The following is a 22,149-nucleotide window of genomic DNA, read 5'->3' as shown; positions in this document are numbered from 1 at the left end:
GACGTGTGTGTATGTGTGTATATATATATGTACTTAAGACTCGATAACATTCGATTTTTATTTAACTGCACTCTCATCTCTCATCGTTATCATCGAGTTTGATTATTCATGCGTTAATTGTAAAAAAATGTATACACATGTCATTTTTATTTTCTTATCATGAATTATCGTTTTGCTCGGAGTCACAACACTCTTCTGCTTTATCTACATTTATTTCAGTGAAAGTTCTATCATAAATCGATAATACATATGTGGGAAATTACCAGCATCTGAAGATTTATCGACCGTCTGCATTTTTCTGATGAACGCGCAACATCTCTCGCATTATTCGCATATCTTCTTCAGCGTGCACTTCCGCCTCGCTCGCGGCTGTTTTAATTTTTAATTTGCAAATATTAATATTTTTATTCGTCAAAGCTGTACAAAGGGTCATGTTTCGATGCCTGTCGAGTATTCGAGTAATCGCGCGAGTGTCGAAATGCGAATCCGTAGTTGCGAGTTGCGGGTTGCGCGGGGATGGATGCCCCTCTCGGATCAGCTGGCTGCGACCGTCCTTGAACGACCGACGCAGCGATGTGATAACAAAACAATCAAGTGTGTTATCGATGATAACGCCACTTGTGAAAACCAAGCGTCGCGAATACACACCGACAGTGAATCGTGACAGATGCGTTTTGCCGAGTGATATTTCATTTGCGGACGTTACGAGAGCTTTACGATGTAAGAAGAAAAACGAGCCCATGCGTAAAAATCACTTTTTCGTTCGTTTGTATACGATAAAATGACGGAAGAGTGGTATATTAAAATAATGGGCCTGTGTGCTTTTTAGCTGAAAACTTCTTGCGCAGTTCATATTTTCTCTTTTTCTCTCCAATATGAAAAGAAAGAGAGGAAAGATGAACCGTGCAAGAAGTTCAGCTAAAAAAACAAGCCTTCTATTTCTATAGAAATTTTTAATAGCATATTTATCTTAGGGTTGAGTATGTATCTTGAAACAAAGTAAAAATTACAAAAGTGAACAGATTTACTAGATTTCGACCAATGAAATCTTAGGATACTCTAGTGAATTTTCTCATTTTTGTAATTTTTGCCTTGTTTCAAGATACCTGGATATCATAATGTTCATAATCAACTCTCTTATCTATCTTATGTTAATATTAACAATTAGATTACGCAATATTAACAATATGTTATAATATATATAGCTTCTAATAAAATAACTAAAGTTAATAATAATTGCAGATAGAAAATGTGCAGATAAAAGTATTAAAACGTCTTGAATGCAATTATAAAACTGGATAGCAATGTATATAATATTTTTAATTGTTTCAGTTATAAGCATCTACATATAGAGAATATATAGCACAATGGTTCGACAAGTTTATATTGGTGCGTTGATTTACACAGATGATAATGAGGAATTGATTATTAAGGAGAACGCTGCTGTATTTATTGAAGATGGCAAGGTATTTAACGTATCTTACATTTACTTTCTTACTACATATATGTAGTTTATATAAAATAATACAGAGACAAAATACAAAATATATATTAGTGACATTATCTTATGCAATATCTAGATTATTCGTGTTATGGAGAATCCACAGACTAGTCAACAGGGGATAGACAATGATATCTCAGATTTTCTCACAATATTTCTCGCAGATGAGGACGAAGTTAATATTTTGTCACGTGAACAGTTTATGATACCTGGATTCATCGACGGACATACTCATGCAGTTCAGTTTCCGAATCTTGGACTGGGCTACGGCAAGTGTCTCTTGGAATGGCTGGAGAATTACACCTTTCCACTGGAGAGAGAGTACATTGATACAAAATTTGCAGAACAAGTTTTTGAAGCAGTTGTGGTACTTAACGATTCTGTCCGAAATGTTATCGCAGAATGTACAACTATTCAAGATATTCATATAACTTTTTATTATGTTAAATATCGTATATGTTATTGCAGAAACAAACCGTCAAAATGGGCACAACAACGGCGTGTTACTTTGCATCTTTGTACGCCGAGGCGTCTACGATCCTCGCGAAGAAAGCTGAGAAGCTGGGCCAACGAGCTTTCATCGGGAAAGTGAATATGAACGCACCGCGTGACGATGGATACTGCGAAAGCACCGAGAAGTCAATCAAGGAAACCGTGGCTTTCATAAAGTCTATTGAGCGAATAGGGGTAAATGCAAACTCGTATTTTATTGCCCGCAACATCGCAACAAGATGACGGCTCTTCAGTTACAGATAATGTAGGAATTAATTGCAGAAAGATATTACATTACTCCAAACTTGTTGCAGAGCCCACTTGTAAGGCCGATTATCACGCCAAGATTTGCATTGAGTTGTGATATGGAATTAATGCAAGAGCTGGCAAAGATCGCTAAAGAGAAAGATTTACATATACAGGTATTTTTTATTGAGTTCGATATGCTGTCAACAATGTACAATGCTGTCTGTTATATAAATACAAAGTGTTCCCCATTCTCCGTAGACTCATGTCTCTGAAAATAAAGACGAGATAGCGGCAGTAGAAGAAGCTTTTCCAAACCAGCCTTCATACACGGCTGTTTATGACGCCGCTGGTCTTCTCACTAATAAGGTATATCTCATTAATCTACGAAATAGATTGAAACAACCGATATTTCGTTTTCTTTTACACGAAAATCTATTATTAGTCCAGTTAGACTCATATAGTGTATCTGATCGTCTCACAGACAGTATTAGCGCACGGAGTTCATCTCGCGGATAGCGAACTTGCCATTCTCAAAGAACGAGGAACAGCTGTGATTCACTGTCCCTCTTCGAACACGTATCTGAAAAGCGGTCTTTGCGATGTACAGAGGCTAAAGGCTAACAGTATCAAAGTTGGACTTGGAACAGGTGCCACAAGAATCCTTGTACAAGTTTTATGCCAATAATTTGGATATTTAACTTAATATCCAAGCTTTAAGATTTAACTTAATATACACAACACGATGTTCATCACGTTAAAAATAAATGTGTCTTCTTAGATGTTTCAGGTGGAGCCAGTTACAGTATATTGGACGAGATGAGATCGGTTTTACGAGTATCAAATTGTCTGTCCTTGACAAGAGACAATTATACACCGCTTAGTTACAAAGACGCTTTTTATATGGCAACATTAGGAGGTGCTAGAGGTAAGGGGTGGTCATTATACATTAAGAATGCTCTGTACATCCATGTACAAAATGCTTTTTACAATTGTATTGATTATATTGATTGTGTTTAGCACTCTCAATTGAGGACAAAGTCGGTAATTTCATGCCAGGCAAAGAATTCGATGCTCTCATCGTCGACTTGAATGTGAAAGACAGCTTATTGAATAATTTCAGAAAATATACGCTCGAGGAGAATTTTCAGAGATTTATATACGCCGGTGATGAACGTAATATAGTGTCAGTATATGTAAGTGGTAGGAAAATTAAATAAGAACTTCCTCTGTTTTACAGGTTTTGTAACATAAAACATTGGAACTATCAAATAAAAAGCATTTATCTTCGCACGTTATTTCTACATTATTTTGTATGGTATAACAAATTTATGATAAATTATGCAATGGATAAGCCGATTGAATAAATTAAATGAGTCTTAATATTATTTTTTTCTTTAATAGAAACATTACACTTGGCTCCGTAAAATTACGTTTTTATTTTTATATTTTAGAACAATAGAACGATTTTTTTCCGAATCATTTTTAACGCTAAATATTTTATTTATTTTTGTCCCTTCTATTAAATACCATTTTATGATTATTTTAATTAATAGTATAATATAGCAAATTTATATCTCGAATACTTAAATCTGACTGTGAATTGTGAGTCGACGCATCGTTGAATAGAAACGCGCCATTTTTCAAAACGTCGGACATTACGTCATACAACGCGCCATCTCGAGACTCGAAGGGATATTAATTTCCCGTCTCGACCTCATGTTTCCGGTTCTTCTGTGATCTTCTGAGGGAAGGGAAAGAAGTGACGTGAGTGTATATTTTAGAAAAATTTTCCAGTTATACGATAACTTTTGCATATTTCTCGCTCATCTGTGTGAGACGATTACAAAGATGAATATTCTTGTATAAACAATTACGCATAAACAATCCGTATTTCCTGATATTTTATCAAATGCCGCATGTCGGCGTCGCACATTTAGGTTTACCGTCAAAGATACTAAAACATGCATACTAATTATCAGCTTTTAGCAAAATTGAAATCTCATTGAAAATACGAAGTACTTTCGGGACGGTTAAGTTTATCACGTGTTTTGTTTAACTGTAGAATGGCGGACGCAGCTCCAGCCGCACGCGGTGGTTTTCGTGGAGGTTTTGGCTCTCGCGGCGGCGATCGCGGGGGTCTGAGGGGTCGTGGAGGTAGAGGCAGAGGCAGAGGACGTGGCCGTGGACGCGGCAAGGAAGACAGCAAGGAATGGGTCCCGGTCACCAAGCTGGGTCGTCTGGTCAAAGACGGCAAGATTCAGTCTCTCGAGCACATCTATCTGTTCTCTTTACCCATCAAGGAATACGAAATCATTGACAAGTTCCTCGGGCCGGATCTGAAAGACGAGGTTCTAAAAATTATGCCGGTACAGAAGCAGACGCGAGCTGGTCAACGCACGCGTTTCAAGGTAAACTTTTTCTTTTTTAGATATAACAACCTAAGAAGGAACAAAACATAAAAATGTCGAGAGACAAGAGTCTTAAATCGGAATATTTTACAGGCTTTCGTTGCCATTGGAGACAGCAATGGACACATTGGATTGGGAGTGAAATGCTCCAAGGAGGTAGCCACTGCGATTCGCGGCGCTATCATTCTGGCCAAGCTCTCCGTCGTGCCGGTACGGCGCGGTTACTGGGGCAACAAGATCGGCAAGCCGCACACGGTGCCGTGCAAGGTGACGGGCAAGTGCGGTTCCGTCCAGGTGCGTCTGATACCCGCGCCCAGAGGTACCGGCATCGTATCCGCCCCAGTTCCCAAGAAGCTTCTTCAGATGGCCGGTATCGAGGACTGCTACACCTCGGCCAGAGGTTCGACCTGCACCCTCGGCAACTTTGCCAAGGCCACTTACGCCGCGATCGCCAAAACTTACGCGTATCTGACGCCCGACCTGTGGAAGGAACAGGCACTGGCTAAAGCACCGTACCAAGAATTCGCCGACTATCTGTCCAAGACTCACAAAGGCGGCGCGAGAGCGGCCGAAGTTGTCTAAATAAACATCCAGGCCTCTTGGGAGCGCTTTAAAAAAAAATTGTGAAACAAATCTCATTTTTCTCCCTCAATCCCCTGACTTAATGCTTCCTGTTCTCCACCGTTTTATTGAGATCAATGGACAGAAAAGAATGGATCAATATAGAATAGACTGGACCTCTGTCATGCATACATCACCACATAGGATTTGTCGATGCATATACGCTAGTCTAGCAGCACTGTTGGTTATGAATGGGGATTTAAAAAACCCTGAATAGGTCTGTTCACAGTACATTACTTTTATATATGAATTTAATCAAGACCTCCAATTTGTTAATTTGTTTTATTAAGAAACTTAGACTACGCCCTTAATATACGCAATTTTGATACTTAACCAACTTAAAAACTTATTTGTAACATATTAGAAATATTCTAAGAGAATGACACGGCGTTACGTAGTGTCGGGGACGTCTTGCGAAGATTTATACTTCTCGTAGGATTTATCAAACGTCTCGAGCGTGTGGTCGCACATTTTCTCAAGATCGTGGAGACCTCGTTTCAACACCTCGATCACGTTCTCACCGGTTGTTTGGATGTTGAGGTGCACCCTCTTTTCTGCCGGATGCGGCACGGTGTGGCCGCATATCTTCACGTTGGGGCTGCAGGGAGAGATTAGAAGAGGTGTTAGAAAAAGGTATTCCACGATCAACTGACATTCGCGATATTCAAACGATACGTACTATTCGCTTATCACGGAAGCGAGCGCGTTTCCCAAGGTATGTCCCTCGTCGGCGAAGACGAAAGTTCCATACGCGTCCCCGTGATTCCCCGGCAGCTGCGTTCACAGTCAACAATGTAACAATTCCGCGTTTAGCTCTTTTATAACGTTAACTATCGTTATTAATTATCGTATTACCCTTGAGAGACGTCTCTCCATCGCGATCCGCGCTCCGTGCTGATGATGCTGATGCTGATCCGCACTCACGTGCGCTTTGGATCGTACTGATGTAAGAAGACGGGTGACGGGTGTTTTCATTGCGCATAATGGCGGGCGAAGAATACGACAGCCAATCAAATTTTGGTCCGGAACATCGCGCCACATTCAAATGTAGCATTAGTCAAGGTCCGTGACAAGAATATTCAGTCGGATCTTATATATAAGATCCGACTACGAATATCGGCCTAAAAGTGTTGCGAGCGCTAAATGGAACGTAGCTAAAGTCAAAGATCCATTGATCGTGGACGAGGAAACAAAATTTTGAAATCTAGCTCTCAAGTTATACGATAGAAATTACTTTCGAGAATTAAATGACTGATTTTTTCAAGATAAAGTCGATTCGTAATTGATCTGAGAACGTGTGGATATAATGGCTCGATAAATAAAAATCGTCTATGAAAGACTCTGCACCAATCATAAACTATGATAATAAAAGCGTACTAATTTTGCAGAACTCTAATTTCACAATTTATATCAATAGCTTCTAAGATCCGGTATAAGGTTCATAAATAAAAATATTGGAACGCTATTTGACCTATAAACATACACGATGTAATTAGGTAAATACAAAATTTCATTTATTAGAATAGACTGTAATCAGATCATTATATATTTACAATACATTTTATATATATTATAATAGAGTCTCCAGTGCAACCTACGCATAATATTGCTTAATATCGTAAATTACTTATTGCATAATATTCCCGTTTGTACTATTGTATGTAGTACTATTTGTACTATTAGCACTATCGTTTGTACTATTTGCACTACAGATATTGTCGAGACATGTCAAGATATTTTCGTACAAAAATTTAAGAAATAATTTTAACCCTTCGCAGAAAACATGTAATTCTGCTACTTTCGTCGTACACCTGGGTCTTTTAATGCCCAGATAAGATTTTCAAGCTGTAATGGTGCCATAAAAAATCTGAAAAAATTCAAGTATACTTTAATAATCTATTTATACCGTTATATATGCTTGATTCTTGTTCAAGTTTTTTTTTTATGAATCCGTAAAATTCGAAATTGAAATATCGAGTAGGTCTTGAAAGCCCCACGTGTGTCCTGCGAAGGGTTAACTCATTTTTTTACTCAGGTCCCGTATTTTTAATTACACCTAACGAAGATGGCAGCTGTCAACTTGTCGAGTACCCCGGGTGTGACGAGACAAGTCCCATTACGTACTGCTCAAAGTCGCGTTTACATCGACGATACATTTTCGCAATCTGTTGGTCGGTTTGTCGGTTACTATGTGACATACGTAACCAGTATTTATCTAGGTAATTTGAAAGACTGGGTATGAGTTCCTTGGGATCTAGCTCTTCTTTAAAACGAGATTCTGAAACTAATACATACATTGTTAGGAAAAAAAGACGATCTACATGTACTATTCGCAACCAAAACAAAAAATCGTGTTACTTACCCATTCTGAGGGAGAAAGTTATAGTCGCTAGAATGTTATTTATTTCTCGCAGATTCACATTATAACTTATGAAACTTGACAGTATACTCGTAGCATTGTAAATCAGGAAGGCACTTGCTTCCCGAATTGGATATAAATTATGTAACTTGTTGCACGGTTCTAATATTCTATATATAATCTCCATCAGTTTCAAAAGCATCTCTCCATTATCACAGATTTCGCCTTCAACTACGTGGTTGGGGTCTATTATAATGAGATTTAAGCATCCAAGCCAGTTATAGGCAAACATCCATTCAAAGCGACTCGTTTCTCTCATTGTTCTTGTTTCTCTCGATATTATCCGCGTAAACGATTCCAACATCGCAAAAATGAAATGGTCAATTTTAAACAGTTTCTCCCACAACTTTTGTTTGTTTTTCTTCGTCAAACGTGCACCAATAAATATAGATGCAACCAAATCCATTGTACCCGTTAGTAATTCATCTGCGACAGAGATTTCAAGATTATATATTAATTATGCAAAAGATTTCTCTTGTGTAATTACAGTGCTTACCATTAGTCGAAGTCATTAATATAGAGATTATACAATCTCCGAAAAATGCACATTTCGTAAAATAAGCTACCCAAATTGATTGAGCATTTTTTATGATTTGCTCCGACATTTCCTTCAAGATTTTGATAAGTTGAATCAATATTGACGAGTTGTCGGATTTTAAATAGCTCAGGATTTGTGTGACTAGCTCTCGGTCGCGGCCTATTGTATCGATGGCCGCTTTATCACTGCTGCATACATTGCCAATGATACCCAAGATTATTTCCTAAGAATATATTTGTAGTTATTAACAGCCAAAATTTGTTGTTAAAATAATTTCTGTAGAACTCAATCGGATGTTTTGATAGATAAGTCGTACAATCAATCGTGGTTCGGTTGAAATCACCAGTACTCTCTTCGCTATTTTAGGAAAATCACATGACATAAGGTGCGATATCACATCTCCTTTCAAGTTTGTCAGATGCCACAGAGCATAAATCTGATCTTCTAACTCTTTCGTCCAGCTATTCTTGTCAACCTGAAATAAATTACAATAAACACTTTATCTTACCACACTTTTAATCTTACCACAAATCTAACAAGAATTGCAAACATATTAAACTTAATTTTAAAAATTAAGAAGAAATAAACTACGATCATAAAAAGATTATATCGGATAAACCAAAATTTAAAAAAACATTCTGCATAATGTTGCTATTCAATTGGGGTAAAAACGATTTTTTAGAAACATTATAATTTGAGTTTATATATAAATTTTATTGTGTAATTTATTTATTCCACTAAAAAAAACTTGAATTTATTATTAAATAAAGCTTTTTAAAAACTAAAAATTAAACTTATATTGATGTCAGGATCCTTTATTTGGGTTTAACGGTGCAAGTTGACTTTTTTCCTTTTCACAAATTCATATAACCTATCGCGTAATGTTTATATGGCGCTCCTGCACACGGGATGCGGAAACGCTTGCCGCGCGGCAAGAAGCGACGCGGTAGCCAATCAACGTGTCGCTTTTCCGTATAAAAACCAAAAGTTTGAATTCAAATTTATTGGCTATACCGCGTCGCAGCTCACCGCGTGGCAAGCGTTTCCGCGTCCCGTATGGGGCATTATTTTATAATAATGGCAGGAGCCATTATTTATAAAAATTTGGACGAACACAAAAATATATTTATAGTCATTTTATATTATTTACATTATATATGATGTGTATATAATTTTCCAAAGCATTTTAATTTTTGTTTTGTACCCCCAATTCTGACTCGCAAAATTTTTATGAATAATGGCTCCTGCATACGGGATGCGGAAACGCTTGCCACACGGTATGTTGCTATGCGCCCCTGCATACGGGACGCGGAAACGCTTGCCACGTGGTATGTTGCTATGCGCCCGCATAGCAACATACCACGTGGCAAGCGTTTTTCCGCATCTCGTATGCAGGAGCCATTATTTATAATACATCTCTCCGACAGTATCATGGAACTTTCATAATGGGCCTTCGGCCTAGTATCAATGATCAAAAATCTAACACGTATCTTTTGTATTAGAAATACAACTCATCGCACGATATAAACTGGTCACTATCGCTACACAGACTTATATATAAGGGTTCTTCCGTCGGTATTTATGGCAATTTCAATCTAATGTCGCTATTCGGCGCGTCCAACTCATTCGTCTCTACCTCCATGGTGGAATGGTGAAGAACCCCAATAATTCAAAGAAGCAAAATAATACAGTGGAAGAAATGGTATTATTTTGCTTCTTCGAATTAAGCTCATAGCGTACTTCTAATTTTTGCTTCATGTCTGCAAGTATGTTTTTCACTTCATTTATCTAGAATATAAACATTCATGTATTCCACCATCCGTACGACACACGTCAGGCTGGTTAGTTGTATAAATGCTGGTAAGTACACTTCTTACGCTACGGACATAACCGTGGACCAGGTTAGTCTTACGGTCGACGGTTATGTCCGTAGCATAAGAATAAACCGACTTGCCATCCTTAACGCGAGTTCTCCTCAGCCACTCGAACGAGTCCAGCCACTTCTTCAGCATGATGTACGCGGTCTCGTCGTCCCTTTGCTTCTGCACTAGAACCCCGCTATGCGAAAGAAGTCGGATCATCTGCACCAGATCAGACTTCTCTCGCATAGCGGGGAGCCTCTGGTACATGTTGCGCGGCTCCATACCCGCAAAATTGATCTTGGCCTTTTGCAGGAGATCGTTGACGCAGGTGAACGTCAAATTCGTCGCGTTGGACATGCTGCCGGCCGTCGTGACGTCGGATTCTCAGCGCGAGGTCGGGAGAACCGCCGCCGCCCGGCATCCGATGCAACATGGATGCAACGCACACGGCGCAGTTCGTTGTCAGTCAAAGGGCAAACGTTAATCGCCTAATCTACTTAGGACCGCGAGACATAGCAGCCCGGTGGCGATTCGGGAGGCGGACGGAGGCGGGATATATCGCGCCTCTCGCGACGTCCAACAACGGACGGACTCCAGTCCTCCTCGCGTGAATTCGCACTCCGAATTGCTCCGAATGACTCGAAATGACTCCGAAGTCCGAGCATAAGTACATACATACCTCACCACGGTACTACCCCTGGTCCCCCTTCTTCTTCTTAAATTTTTTGGCTCCTGCCGCCGAACGGCGGACAATAAGGCCAGATATTCCCCTGTTTGATTAACAAAGTCTGAATCACCGTTAGCGTGGCAAAGTCTAAATGGAAATCACAAAGTTTGAGTGCGAGTCAATGCAGACAGTAACACAGTCGCAGTACTTAAAAAATTTTTATATGACATGTGCACGGAAAGTGGCCCATTGCGCACGCTACGCGCGCGTGATGGACCACTTTCCACGCGCTTGTAATATAAAATAGGGTGTGCAACACGTGCGTGAAGTTGAAAATTCCTGGGTGCGGTGATCGCACTCGCCTTCGGCTCGTGCCTCGTGCGTCCACTCCGCACCCTTGAATTTCCATCTTCCAGCACTTGTTGCACAAATAACTATTTTGTTCCGGACAAAACACGTCCGAACTGGTCCGCGCACGTTGAGCGAATACCCCTGGTCCCCCGGTTCCCTGTGGTTCAAGTTCAAGGTGCACCACCCAAGAATTGTAAATGCCTGCTGCTGCTGCCCGGTCTTCCGAACGGCAACTCTGGGGGTAACCATGGTGGCCGGCATAATGGTGGCCGAAGAATACGACAGCCAATCAAATTTTGGTCCGGAACATTGCGCCACATTCAAATGTAGCATTAGTCAAGGTCCGTGACAAGAATATTCAGTCAGATCTTATATATAAGATCCGACTACGAATATCGGCCTAAAAGTGTTGCGAGCGCTAAATGGAACGTAGCTAAAGTCAAAGATCCATTGATCGTGGACGAGGAAACAAAATTTTGAAATCCAGCTCTCAAGTTATACGATAGAAATTAGGCTGCGTTCGGAAACGTCACCCGAGTGCACACGAGTATACTCCCTTCTCTTTCTATCTCAGCGAGTTAGAAGGAGAAGCGAGTATACCCGTGTGTACCCGGGTGACGTTTCCGAACGCAGCCTTACTTTCGAGAATTAAATGACTGATTTTTTCAAGATAAAGTCGATTCGTAATTGATCTGAGAACGTGTGGATATAATGGCTCGATAAATAAAAATCGTCTATGAAAGACTCTGCACCAATCATAAACTATGATAATAAAAGCGTACTAATTTTGCAGAACTCGAATTTCACAATTTATATCAATAGCTTGTAAGATCCGGTATAAGGTTCATAAATAAAAATATTGAAACGTACACGATGCAATTAGATAAATATAAAATTTCATTTATTAGAATACTGACTGTAATCAAATCTTTATATATTTACAATACATTTTATTATAATCGAGTCTCCAGTGCAACCTACGCATAATATTGCTAAATATCGTAAATTACTTATTGCATAATATTCCCGTTTGTACTATTGTATGTATTACTATTTGTACTATTTGCACTATCGTTTGTACTATTGTTTGTACTATTTGCACTACAGATATTGTCGAGACATGTCAAGTTATTTTCGTACAAAAATTTAAGAAATAATTTTAACCCTTCGCAGAACGCATGTAATTCTGCTACTTTCGTCGTACACCTGGGTCTTTTAATGCCCAGATAAGATTTTCAAACTGTAATGGTGCCATAAAAAATCTGAAAAAATGCAAGTATACTTTCAAAGGCTTTAATAATCTATTTGTACCGTTATATATGCTTGATTCTTGTTCGAGTTTTTTTATGAATCCGTAAAATCTCCGTAAAATTCGAAATTGAAATATCGAGTGGGTCTTGAAAGCCCCACGTGTGTTCTGCGAAGGGTTAACTCATATTTTTACTCAGGTCACGTATTTTTAATTACACCTAACGAAGATGGCAGCTGTCAACTTGTCGAGTACCCCGGGTGTGACGAGACAAGTCCTATTACGTACTGCTCAAAGTCGCGTTTACATTGACGATACATTTCCGCAATCTGTTGGTCGATTTGTCGGTTACTATGCGACATACGTAACCAGTATTTATCTAGGTAATTTGAAAGACCGGGTACGAGTTCCTCGGGATCTAGCTCTTCTTTAAAACGAGATTCTGAAACTAATACATACATTGTTAGGAAAAAAAGACGGATCTACATGTACTATTCGCAACCAAAACAAAAAATCGTGTTACTTACCCATTCTGAGGGAGAAAGTTATAGTCGCTAGAATGTTATTTATTTCTCGCAGATTCACATTATAACTTATGAGACTTGACAGTATACTCGTAGCATTGTAAATCAGGAAGGCACTTGCTTCCCGAATTGGATATAAATTATGTAACTTTTTGCACGGTTCTAATATTCTATATATAATCTCCATCAGTTTCGAAAGCATCTCTCCATTCTCACAGATCTCGCCTTCAACTACATGGTTGGGGTCTATTATAATGAGATTTAAGCATCCAAGCCAGTTATAGGCAAACTTCCATTCAAAGCGACTCGTTTCTCTCATTGTTCTTGTTTCTCTCGACATTATCCGCGTAAACGATTCTAACATCGCAAAAATGAAATGGTCAATTTTAAACAGTTTCTCCCACAACTTTTGTTTGTTTTTCTTCGTCAAACGTGCACCAATAAATATAGATGCAACCAAATCCATTGTACCCGTTAGTAATTCATCTGCGACAGAGATTTCAAGATTATATTAATTATGCAAAAGATTTCTCTTGTGTAATTACAGTGCTTACCATTAGTCGAAGTCGTTAATATAAAGATTATACAATCTCCGAAAAATGCACATTCCGTAAAATAAGCTACCCAAATTGATTGAGCATTTTTTATGATTTGCTCCGACATTTCCTTCAAGATCTTGATAAGTTGAATCAATATTAACGAGTTGTCGGATTTTAAATAGCTCAGGATTTGTGTGACTAGCTCTCGGTCGCTGCCTATTGTATCGATGGCTGCTTTATCACTGCTGCATACATTGCCAATGATACCCAAGATTATTTCCTAAGAATATATTTGTAGTTATTAACAGCCAAAATTCGTTGTTAAAATAATTTCTGTAGAACTCAATCGGATGTTATGATAGATAAGTCATACAATCAATCGTGGTTCGGTTGAAATCATCAGTACTCTCTTCGCTATCTTAGGAAAATCACATAACATAAGGTGCGATATCACATCTCCTTTCAAGTTTGTCAGACACCACAGAGCATAAATCTGATCTTCTAGCTCTTTCGTCCAGCTATTCTTGTCAACCTGAAATAAATTACAATAAACACTTTATCTTACCACAAATCTAACAAGAATTGCAAACATATTAAACTTAATTTAAAAAATTAAGAAAAAATAGACTACGATAAAAAGATTATATCGGATAAACCAAAATTTAAAAAAACATTCTGCATAATGTTGCTATTCAATTGGGGTAAAAACGATTTTTTAGAAACATTATAATTTGATAGTTTATATATAAATTTTATTGTGTAATTTATTTTTTCCACTAAAAAAACTCGAATTTATTATTAAATAAAGCTTTTTAAAAACTAAAAATTAAACTTATATTGATGTCAGGATACTTTATTTGGCTTTAACGGTGCAAGTTGACTTTTTTCCCTTTCACAAATACATATAACCTATCGCGTAATGTTCATAATATGGCTCCTGCACACAGGGCTACGTTCGAATTCCCACCCGAGTGCTAAAAATCCTATAGTATATGTCACGTGCACTATAGATTTTCAGCACCCAGGTGGGGAATCGGAACGCACCCCAGGATGCGGAAACGCTTGCCGCGCAAGAAGCGACGCGGTAGCCAATCAACGTGTCGCTTTTCCGTAAAAACCAAAAGTTTGAATTCAAATTTATTGGCTACCGCGTCGCAGCTCACCGCGTGGCAAGCGTTTCCGCGTCCCGTATGCAGGAGCAATTATTTATAAAAATATATTTATAGTCATTTTATATTATTTACATTATATATATTTTCCAAAGCATTTTAATTTTTGTTCTGTACCCCTAATTCTAACTCGCAAAATATCATTACATAAAGAATAATTTTTATAAAAAAATTACCTCATGTAGAGACTTTAGAGTGTTGTTTACCCATTTGCTACTGTGGAGATGATTATTATTACCCACGGCATCGCCTCTGAAGACTTTTAATTCCTGTTTACTGACGCCCTGCGAGTCCATCATGTTGGAAATTCCAAACCAAATTCCTTCAACATTTTCAACATAACCTTACTATTGAAAGCTAATAAGTAATTTAGAGAGTAAAATTTAACAATTTGTAAGTTATAAATACCAATCTGATATTAGGACGAGTATATATTTTACGAGCCAGAACCTTGTCCCGATCCTAACCTCATGAACAGAAACTTGAAAATGCAGGAAGAAACCGGAAGGAAGGAATAAAGGTATCCCGAACACGTGGTGTAGAAAGCGCTTACCTTCCCATTGTGTCCCTAAAGACCGATTGGATGATCCCGATCGATCCTGTTCCATCCCGAACTTTTCTGGACCACTACGGTTCATGTCCCACATTCCTGAATATCCCACGCAGAGCTGATCAGAGCTGATTGGTTTAAAGTTTGCCGCGAGCAGTGTATTTATACCACTGGTGGGGGAAACGCATACAAAGAGAAAGCATGTGTACCTGTGCACTCAGGTACGTGCTTTCTCTTGTGTGCGTGTGCCCCACCAGCCCACACGGCCCACGTGGGTCCCCTCCAACCTACCCTAACCTAACCTTGTCCAGCCAATGAGAGCTTTGCTTTTTCCGGACTTTTTCACTGGAAAAGCAAGGCTCTCATTGGATGTCGCTCATCGCGTCTAATCGCGTCCAGCGTGAGAGGGCCATAATACAGAACAGAAACTATATACAATTGTACTATAAGCTATGACTATCTAAACTTTTAACCTAACCTAAATTTGCAGCGATCACGCGAACGTTTCGTCGGTTTCGTCGACTTGACGTCCCCGATGAGTCTGAGACGGATCAGCGATGTCATTATTCGGCGAAACGTGCGTCTCCAAGGCGCCGTCGCCGGGCGTTTCCTCGCTACGGGGTCGACAGAACCGAAGGACGAGATCGTCGACATAACCGCCGCCGACGAGAAGCCGATATACCCGGACGATCCCCGGTCTCAGGAGGAGCTCGCCAAGAAGCGAAACAAGTCCCGGCTGAATCCGTCGCATAGGAACATGCTCATGGGCGCGCGTCCTTACGACCAGTCTCTGGAGTGGTATCACGATACGGTGAGATACAAGAAGCGTATGCTGGGTAGGTACGGATTGAAAAGCATCGACGTACCAGCCGGGTTCGCGTGGCCCACTCCGGAAGAGGTCAAGGATGCTCAGGAGTACGAGAGAGTCGCCTTTCCGTTGTCCATTCAAGAGAGATGGAGGAAACTGGAGGAGGCAAAACGGATAAAGGCTGAGGAGGTTCAAGCAAGGCATGTCTTTTATCGATTGTATCGCTTATCAGTATTGGACGTAAGTTTAAAATTTTAGAACAATATATTGATGTATGATGCACTTGCAGGGAGGCTGAAATAGCTGAGAAACTGGCGAAGATGGATGAATGGACAGCCGAATTGAATGCAAAGATCGCTAAGAAGGAAGCCGAGCTAGAGGCTGCTAGATTGCGCAAGGAGCGCCTGGTGGAGGAGGTCAGGAAGCACTTTGGCTTCAAGATCTCGCCCCACGATGAGAGATTCAAGACGATGCTGGCGCAAAAAGAGAAGGAGGAAAAGAAGAAGAAGAAGGAGGCTAAGAAACAGGCAAAACTGGAAAAATTAACGAGCATGGCCCAAAAAATGTCCAACGATATGAGTCAAGAGGAAGCGACCGAGTCGACGAAACCTGTAGAATAGTGACCTGTTGAATAGTTTTCGCCAAGTATAATATAAAACATTCTAATTGTATATAGCTAATAAATTTATAATTTATCAGCTCTCTTTCAGGTGCGATTATTTCGAAGCTGAACGACCAATATGATTAAACCACAACACTTTTTTTACATTTTATTTAAGCAATCAGCGTTCTCATATCTCGGCACGAGATACTGCGAAGTTTGAAATTGGCTATGATCAAAAGATATTCGAATGCTTTCTCTGCTTTACATCATTACAGAAACATATCTTTGTAGTAGAAACTTTCCAACGGGCACTTCGCATTTTTTACTTCGGCGAGAGAGTAATATAAATCTCAGGGACAATATACACACACGTAATAGTAAATATCATACTTATTTCTTTACTAATACAAAAAACATTACACACTGTTTCGCAAAAGACTAGAAGAAATTATTCTAATGCATAGTTGATAAATGACGCTCCTCTTAAGACACTTAACCAGGCACACGTTGGACGATATGTAATTACGTTGTTTATTTCGTATCTCACTCTGGGGCCATGCTAAAAGTCCTTCGGTGATTACAACAATTATCAAACCGTCAAACTATGTTGCGTTTGAGAGACATGATTTTCTCATATTTGTACCGCGCTTGACTCGTTATCCATTCATTAAGCATATCAATTAACTGGCTCAGCTGGTTCAATTAAGCTTCTAGCTATTCTAGCAGCCGCGTAATAAATAATCGAACATTCCGCGATCGTCATTGTGAAAATTTCTCTAACAAGATCAGCTTCTCGTTATCGTGCAGTCCACGTTGTTCCGATCGCCGATAGGTGATTTCCTATGCGAATTTTCCCGATCCGAGACGCTTCTCTCGGTCTCGGCAACGTCGCGATCATCATGCGGCCACGCGTTCTGTATCTGAAGTTCGTCGATCACAATAAAACGTAGTTTGTTGCCCTCCGTGTGTCAGGCGGACTGCAGTTGCGATGGCGACGTTAATTCGTAAAACTGGAAGTTGAGCTCCTCGCCGAAGAGATTTTCCGATCCTATGATCTCGGGATCCACCACGTTTAATCCGAGACTGTTCGGATTCAGATCCGTCACCAGATATCCCTCGCTCACGAGTCCGCATTCTTGGGCGACGACCTCCTTGGACACCGGGTTCAGGAAATCTGTGAATTACATAAATTTCGCGCTTTGCCAATGCCGAATCGAGTCTCATTTAATTCCTAAAAGAAATATCGAAACGATTTAACGATGTGCCTCACCACTTTCCTTGAAGGTGCATTGAAGCTCCGCTTGTGTCGCTTGTTGGTTCTGCTGACTCGCCTCAGAATCGTTGGTCACCATCATGGGAACTAAATACTGCACTTCCACCTCGCGTCTTATACCGTTGAGTATTTGCTCGGCGGAATGCTCGAGCGTCACGGAATTCAGCATACCGTCGGTGTCCTCCTCTGAATTCGGCTGTGTGATACTCGCTGTCGCAGCCTCCACCTCGTCCATGATTTCACTATAATGTCAAGAGGCTCGTTCAGCAATAGCGTTGAAATAGCTTTGCAAAACTTAACGAGGAATCGTATAGTAGACTTTTTACCTAATGATTCTGTTACTCCGGGACTCGTCACACTCATTTTGCGCCACTTGTCGTACCGGTGTAGTATTTGTTAGGCCGTTAACTGCGTTAACTGCGAATGGACGAGGTCTGCAATCGCCACGATTCGCGATCGCCCAAAGGTGACCTGCCCCGTGAGGCGCTTTCGATCCTTTCCTGAAGTGTGGATTTATCGAGAGATTGTGCCGGACGGAGTTCTTCCAGCGATCATCGTTGCTTTTATAGTAAGGAAAATGCTCGCTGAAAACGATGTAAATTATCCTATACATTCAATTTTAATTGTACAGATTAAATATAATTTATATATTCACCCGAAACAAATTTTCCTACATTTTCAATAGTTATAATAATACTTCCAGGAGCTACTATAATTATTTTACATAGGCAAATTGAAGGGAACGTGATTAAGGGATATTACACGTAAAAACGTACGGCGGCAATTTGCGTCCCTACGAAACTAATTTCCTTCACCTGCTCGCAGCGATGTCACGGTGCGTTACGCACCCCCCCTTCGCGATTAATTTCACGAGAGTTTCGGTGGAGAACGAAAGACATTTGAGCCAAGGGTGCATTTGAAATGCTAAATGGTGCGTTTACTCGCACCGCTGATCACGATGATCGTGACGAATGTTGTCACTTATACCGACAATTTAACGAATCTGTTTCCAAATCATGATACTTTTAACATCACCCATGATTTCAAAATGCAACCCTTAAGTTTGAAAGGGATTTTAATTTGATATCGTTATAATCTGGATAATGTCATAATCGATAGTCTCAGATAACGCAAACGTGAAGATAAGATTTATGATTTTCAGTATTATATATATATATATATATATATATATTCAGTATAACATATGTATATATATTTGTAGGTCTTCGTGCAGAATTATCGGAGATATTTCTTTTGACTCGATTGTTCGAGCGGTCCCTGCGCGGCTGAACTCGAATGATCTATATACGCCTTTTCCAAGGAGCTTAAACGGCGATCGAACAGGTGAAGGCACAGGAGCAGTAAATTGTGCGCATTCGTGTTGAGGGCTGCAACGAAGGATAGCCTGAAGGGTGAGGAGTTAGTGCCAGGTGGTGCCAAGCAACGGGGGCAGTGGTACCAATGGGTACCATCTACAAGTAGCCCACCCCCCGTCGACCCACCCCCGATCAGCGGGCTACGTTCGTGTAAATTCGTAGAAAATGCCCCTTGCGCGTCCGATACGCAACTAAGAAAGACACTTCGTACACTTTTTCAAATGAAACTTGTAAATTTTTTTCTCTCGTAAGTTCAACTTGTCGGTTTTAATCGATGGCTCGTTTTATTTTAATTTGCGATTCCGTCTAAAATTATGAAAAAGAAATATGTAAAAAATATTTAAGTAAACTAGAAGGAAAATATATTTATTTTAATTAATATGTTTCAGTAGACATTTAATTGGAAAGTTATAAAAGGAAGAGTGTATGAGGAAAAATGCAAAAATTGCTAATACTACAGCACGCCGGCCAGCAAAGCTTCAACTAATAGTAATAATAAATTAACTTTTTCTGCCGAGACTTACGAGATCCACTGATAAATCGCGGAGACGGTGAGCTCGCCTCTTTCTCGCAGCGCGTGCTCTATCAATTCCGTATAGGTGAAGGGTGGCTTCTTCGGGCCGTTGGTCGGCGCAGACGAGAAATTCCGGCTGTCAATTCCGTTGGTGGGATAAGTCGCCTGATTCGCGTCCTGTCGATACACCGATGAATTTTCGTAACTGCCATGTCCTCTTCTGACGTCGTTGACGTAATTGGAGCCATGCGACCTTCCGTTCGGTTTATTCTTGTTGCCTGAAAATGCGCAATTACCCGCGGAACCGTAGATTCTATTAGCGGAACGTATGCAGACATTTTCCTATTCGTAATTTAAGCAAGACAAAATTTTTGAAGACCATGACACTGATCGCCCATCGTTTTTTCGGAAAGACTCGCGAGTGGAAAGTTACCCCTCTTATCACAATTCATCTTATCGATCTATCCGTTTAAAATAACGAGGCAAAGATTTTAATTTTAACACCGAGAAGAGCAAAAATCCTTTATCTTTCTTTAACTCTAACATTCGCGAAAGCGTCAATTCAAACGTCTATTTTCTCCTGCACCTTTCTCACCACAATAATTGTTTTTCGTTGCCGCGCTAAGTCCCATAGCGGATCTGTCGTCCGCGGCTTCGATGAACGAGTCCAGCTTGAAGTCGAGCAGCCACGATAGATTCCCGTTCTCCTGATCCTCGAATTGCTGTTGCTGCTGCTGCTGCAGTTGCTGCTGTTGCTGATTATTATCTGTCGTTCCCTTATTTTGCTGCGCGTTCAGATTGGCGAGCGAGATTACCTCGGAGATTACGGGAGCGGCAACCGGTTCCCAATAATTTGCCGACACTGCCGGCTGATAATTAAACTCCTCGACGGCGTAGGTTGCCGCGGGATGACGCTCGGCGGATCCGGACGACGCCGACGAGGACGACGACGAAGAAGAAGACGAGGTCACGAGAACGTCCAGATTCTGCTGTTGCTCCAGCTCCGACACGGTCGTCCAGGTGCAGTTGGTGCCATCCACCAGCAGCACTTCCAGACGCGCCACTTGCGACTCCTCGATCGCCTCCTGGGCGGACATCGGCGAGAAGAGAGCCGCCGCGTTGGCGATGATCTCGTTTGACGTAGCGACCAGTTCCACCGGCGTCTCCAGTTCCTGGAGGTAGTGCTTGCGACCTGTCTGGCGAACCTCGTCGCAGAAGCTGTCGATGTCCAGCTCGTCAAAGATCTTTCGCTTGGACCCGTCGACGTCCAGATCGTCGAAGATCTTCCGCTTGGAGGAGGCACAGCACTGGCTCTCATTAACCTCGCCGGCTGCTCCTGATGATGGCCCGATCATCCTGTCGGCCTTCGAGCTGCTGATTTCGAGTCGGCGGGTCGTCTTATTAAAAAATAGGCAAAATGATAGATAAGCGAGAGAAACTAGCAGAAATCTATCCGTAAAGTTGAACGCAAAAGAATTTAATTTTTGAGATTAAAAATTAATAGAGCTCATAAGAATCTAGCGTTTTAGAGTTTAGCTGAACAAAATGTATGAATTCCAATTAATTTTTTATCAGATTAATTAATTTTTCTGTAAATAAACGCGCGCGACTCTATTTTCTTTAATTGACTTGCTCCTCGATAAATAACAAAACGGAGAGATGATAATTAAGCTAGTATTGCGTACACTGCGCGTTTAAAATCTAATTTCTCATTCGACAGATGATTGTTCTGACGTTTGCGTGCGATATGCGGGCTAGGCTAAAAACAAGTGTGATTTATATTTTAAAGCGCTCCTCCCGGAGTTTTATTTTGCGTCGCAAGAATCAAACATCGTCGATTCGCGAAAACGCGTCCCTTACCTTGCCTCCGTTCGCTGCAGTCTTTCGGTTTTTCGCGCGAGATAGCCCGATATTCCTCGTTCGTTTATCTCAATCGAATTATCAATCGGCGCGAGATCATCGTCGGAGACGGGGGAAGTGCGCGAGTACTTTCGGTCAGCTTGCTCCGTTTTTTCCAGCCTCAGACGCGCTCCATCATATCGTTCATATTCGCGATTCGCGATTCGCGTTTAGCCGATCGACACACGTCGTTGTCGCGCACGTTCGGCGCGCGGCCCACGCTTCCGAAATTGGACCGTACGATTATATACTTTTTTTTTTCTCTCCCCGTGTTCGCGATCGAGCGGGCCGCGGAGAGAGCGCGTCCGTCACCACACGATCGGCGCCGTGTACGCGCCGCTCGTTTGTCTCGAACGTCGGCTGTCCCGCGCCGCGAGCGCCGCGCACGCGCACCGCGAGGCGCGAGCGGCCGGTACAGTCGCGGACAAGAGCCCCGGTCGCGCGAGCTGCGGCCCCGTCGACGCCGTTGCGTTCAGCGATTGGCCAATCGGTCGGCGCTGAAGAACAGGTGCGGGCTCGGTGCAGGTGCAAAAAAT

At 41.0% G+C, this 22,149-nt stretch overlaps 7 protein-coding genes across 10 annotated transcripts; 3 read left to right on the top strand and 4 right to left on the bottom strand.

Annotated features, from left to right (window-relative positions):
* The first annotated feature begins 83 nt into the window (after nucleotides 1-83).
* On the top strand, nucleotides 84-3,532 carry Dhpd (guanine deaminase). Of its 2 annotated transcripts, none has more exons than XM_071698319.1 (9): nucleotides 84-744; nucleotides 1,333-1,466; nucleotides 1,581-1,868; nucleotides 1,970-2,188; nucleotides 2,308-2,415; nucleotides 2,501-2,608; nucleotides 2,724-2,889; nucleotides 3,021-3,167; nucleotides 3,260-3,532. In XM_071698319.1, exons 2-9 carry the CDS (start codon nucleotides 1,368-1,370, stop codon nucleotides 3,457-3,459), a joined length of 1,335 nt encoding a protein of 444 aa, XP_071554420.1. In that variant the 5' UTR covers nucleotides 84-744; nucleotides 1,333-1,367; the 3' UTR covers nucleotides 3,460-3,532. The 2 variants fall into 2 exon arrangements, with proteins under 2 accessions (XP_071554420.1, XP_071554419.1); XM_071698318.1 differs by having other exon boundaries at nucleotides 89-720.
* A 388-nt stretch (nucleotides 3,533-3,920) lies between these two features.
* Rps2 (ribosomal protein S2) lies at nucleotides 3,921-5,604 on the top strand. Of its 2 annotated transcripts, none has more exons than XM_071698321.1 (3): nucleotides 3,921-4,006; nucleotides 4,305-4,650; nucleotides 4,744-5,604. In XM_071698321.1, the coding sequence occupies exons 2-3, from the start codon at nucleotides 4,306-4,308 to the stop codon at nucleotides 5,230-5,232; spliced, it is 834 nt and encodes a 277-aa protein (XP_071554422.1). In that variant the 5' UTR covers nucleotides 3,921-4,006; nucleotide 4,305; the 3' UTR covers nucleotides 5,233-5,604. The 2 variants fall into 2 exon arrangements, with proteins under 2 accessions (XP_071554422.1, XP_071554423.1); XM_071698322.1 differs by lacking the exon at nucleotides 3,921-4,006 and adding an exon at nucleotides 4,038-4,179.
* L(2)37cg (RNA polymerases I and III subunit AC2 l(2)37Cg) lies at nucleotides 5,535-6,261 on the bottom strand. The gene is made up of 3 exons (XM_071698323.1): nucleotides 6,127-6,261; nucleotides 5,951-6,045; nucleotides 5,535-5,869 (listed from the first exon to the last, which is right to left on the bottom strand). Exons 1-3 carry the CDS (start codon nucleotides 6,244-6,246, stop codon nucleotides 5,662-5,664), a joined length of 423 nt encoding a protein of 140 aa, XP_071554424.1. The 5' UTR covers nucleotides 6,247-6,261; the 3' UTR covers nucleotides 5,535-5,661.
* A 502-nt stretch (nucleotides 6,262-6,763) lies between these two features.
* On the bottom strand, nucleotides 6,764-11,245 carry LOC139768283 (uncharacterized). The gene is made up of 5 exons (XM_071698320.1): nucleotides 10,770-11,245; nucleotides 8,545-8,703; nucleotides 8,187-8,451; nucleotides 7,634-8,116; nucleotides 6,764-7,555 (listed from the first exon to the last, which is right to left on the bottom strand). Exons 2-5 carry the CDS (start codon nucleotides 8,608-8,610, stop codon nucleotides 7,347-7,349), a joined length of 1,023 nt encoding a protein of 340 aa, XP_071554421.1. The 5' UTR covers nucleotides 8,611-8,703; nucleotides 10,770-11,245; the 3' UTR covers nucleotides 6,764-7,346.
* A 742-nt stretch (nucleotides 11,246-11,987) lies between these two features.
* Nucleotides 11,988-15,251, bottom strand: LOC139768278 (uncharacterized). The gene is made up of 6 exons (XM_071698309.1): nucleotides 15,143-15,251; nucleotides 14,766-14,911; nucleotides 13,794-13,952; nucleotides 13,436-13,700; nucleotides 12,885-13,367; nucleotides 11,988-12,805 (listed from the first exon to the last, which is right to left on the bottom strand). Exons 1-6 carry the CDS (start codon nucleotides 15,234-15,236, stop codon nucleotides 12,597-12,599), a joined length of 1,356 nt encoding a protein of 451 aa, XP_071554410.1. The 5' UTR covers nucleotides 15,237-15,251; the 3' UTR covers nucleotides 11,988-12,596.
* A 317-nt stretch (nucleotides 15,252-15,568) lies between these two features.
* Crif (growth arrest and DNA damage-inducible proteins-interacting protein CRIF) lies at nucleotides 15,569-16,651 on the top strand. 2 transcript variants are annotated; one of them, XM_071698311.1, is made up of 2 exons: nucleotides 15,569-16,151; nucleotides 16,241-16,651. In XM_071698311.1, exons 1-2 carry the CDS (start codon nucleotides 15,675-15,677, stop codon nucleotides 16,565-16,567), a joined length of 804 nt encoding a protein of 267 aa, XP_071554412.1. In that variant the 5' UTR covers nucleotides 15,569-15,674; the 3' UTR covers nucleotides 16,568-16,651. The 2 variants fall into 2 exon arrangements, with proteins under 2 accessions (XP_071554412.1, XP_071554411.1); XM_071698310.1 differs by having other exon boundaries at nucleotides 15,571-16,147; nucleotides 16,237-16,651.
* A 281-nt stretch (nucleotides 16,652-16,932) lies between these two features.
* Nucleotides 16,933-21,849, bottom strand: LOC139768277 (uncharacterized). Its single transcript, XM_071698308.1, has 6 exons — nucleotides 21,575-21,849; nucleotides 20,310-21,111; nucleotides 19,725-19,992; nucleotides 18,151-18,408; nucleotides 17,822-18,066; nucleotides 16,933-17,725 (listed from the first exon to the last, which is right to left on the bottom strand). The coding sequence occupies exons 2-6, from the start codon at nucleotides 21,067-21,069 to the stop codon at nucleotides 17,520-17,522; spliced, it is 1,737 nt and encodes a 578-aa protein (XP_071554409.1). The 5' UTR covers nucleotides 21,070-21,111; nucleotides 21,575-21,849; the 3' UTR covers nucleotides 16,933-17,519.
* Between the last annotated feature and the right edge of the window lie 300 nt (nucleotides 21,850-22,149).

The sequence above is a fragment of the Temnothorax nylanderi genome, unplaced genomic scaffold (assembly GCF_030848795.1).
Source record: "Temnothorax nylanderi isolate EJ_2023f unplaced genomic scaffold, tnyl_v1.0 TNYL_tig0015_pilon, whole genome shotgun sequence".
Taxonomy (NCBI): domain Eukaryota; kingdom Metazoa; phylum Arthropoda; class Insecta; order Hymenoptera; family Formicidae; genus Temnothorax; species Temnothorax nylanderi.
Note: the sequence above shows the minus strand (reverse complement) of the source record. Positions and strands in the feature narration are given on the sequence as shown.

Bases quoted from the DNA above. Each gene is read 5' to 3' on its own strand.
- Dhpd (XM_071698319.1), top strand. From the start codon at position 1,368: ATGGTTCGACAAGTTTATATTGGTGCGTTGATTTACACAGATGATAAT. The intron at 2,416-2,500 runs GTATTTTTTATT...CATTCTCCGTAG, and splicing joins AGAAAGATTTACATATACAG to ACTCATGTCTCTGAAAATAA. The intron at 2,609-2,723 runs GTATATCTCATT...ATCGTCTCACAG, and splicing joins CTGGTCTTCTCACTAATAAG to ACAGTATTAGCGCACGGAGT.
- Rps2 (XM_071698321.1), top strand. From the start codon at position 4,306: ATGGCGGACGCAGCTCCAGCCGCACGCGGTGGTTTTCGTGGAGGTTTT. The intron at 4,651-4,743 runs GTAAACTTTTTC...AATATTTTACAG, and splicing joins GTCAACGCACGCGTTTCAAG to GCTTTCGTTGCCATTGGAGA.
- LOC139768283 (XM_071698320.1), bottom strand. From the start codon at position 8,610: ATGTCATGTGATTTTCCTAAAATAGCGAAGAGAGTACTGGTGATTTCA. The intron at 8,117-8,186 runs GTAAGCACTGTA...TCTCTGTCGCAG, and splicing joins ATTAATGACTTCGACTAATG to ATGAATTACTAACGGGTACA. The intron at 7,556-7,633 runs GTAAGTAACACG...TGTATGTATTAG, and splicing joins AACTTTCTCCCTCAGAATGG to TTTCAGAATCTCGTTTTAAA.
- LOC139768278 (XM_071698309.1), bottom strand. From the start codon at position 15,236: ATGTGGGACATGAACCGTAGTGGTCCAGAAAAGTTCGGGATGGAACAG. The intron at 13,953-14,765 runs GTAATTTTTTTA...AATTTATTTCAG, and splicing joins CTCTAAAGTCTCTACATGAG to GTTGACAAGAATAGCTGGAC. The intron at 13,701-13,793 runs GTATGACTTATC...ATATATTCTTAG, and splicing joins CAACCGAACCACGATTGATT to GAAATAATCTTGGGTATCAT.
- Crif (XM_071698311.1), top strand. From the start codon at position 15,675: ATGAGTCTGAGACGGATCAGCGATGTCATTATTCGGCGAAACGTGCGT. The intron at 16,152-16,240 runs GTCTTTTATCGA...ACTTGCAGGGAG, and splicing joins AGGAGGTTCAAGCAAGGCAT to GCTGAAATAGCTGAGAAACT.
- LOC139768277 (XM_071698308.1), bottom strand. From the start codon at position 21,069: ATGATCGGGCCATCATCAGGAGCAGCCGGCGAGGTTAATGAGAGCCAG. The intron at 19,993-20,309 runs GTGAGAAAGGTG...GCGCATTTTCAG, and splicing joins AACGAAAAACAATTATTGTG to GCAACAAGAATAAACCGAAC. The intron at 17,726-17,821 runs GTGAGGCACATC...TGTAATTCACAG, and splicing joins ATGCACCTTCAAGGAAAGTG to ATTTCCTGAACCCGGTGTCC.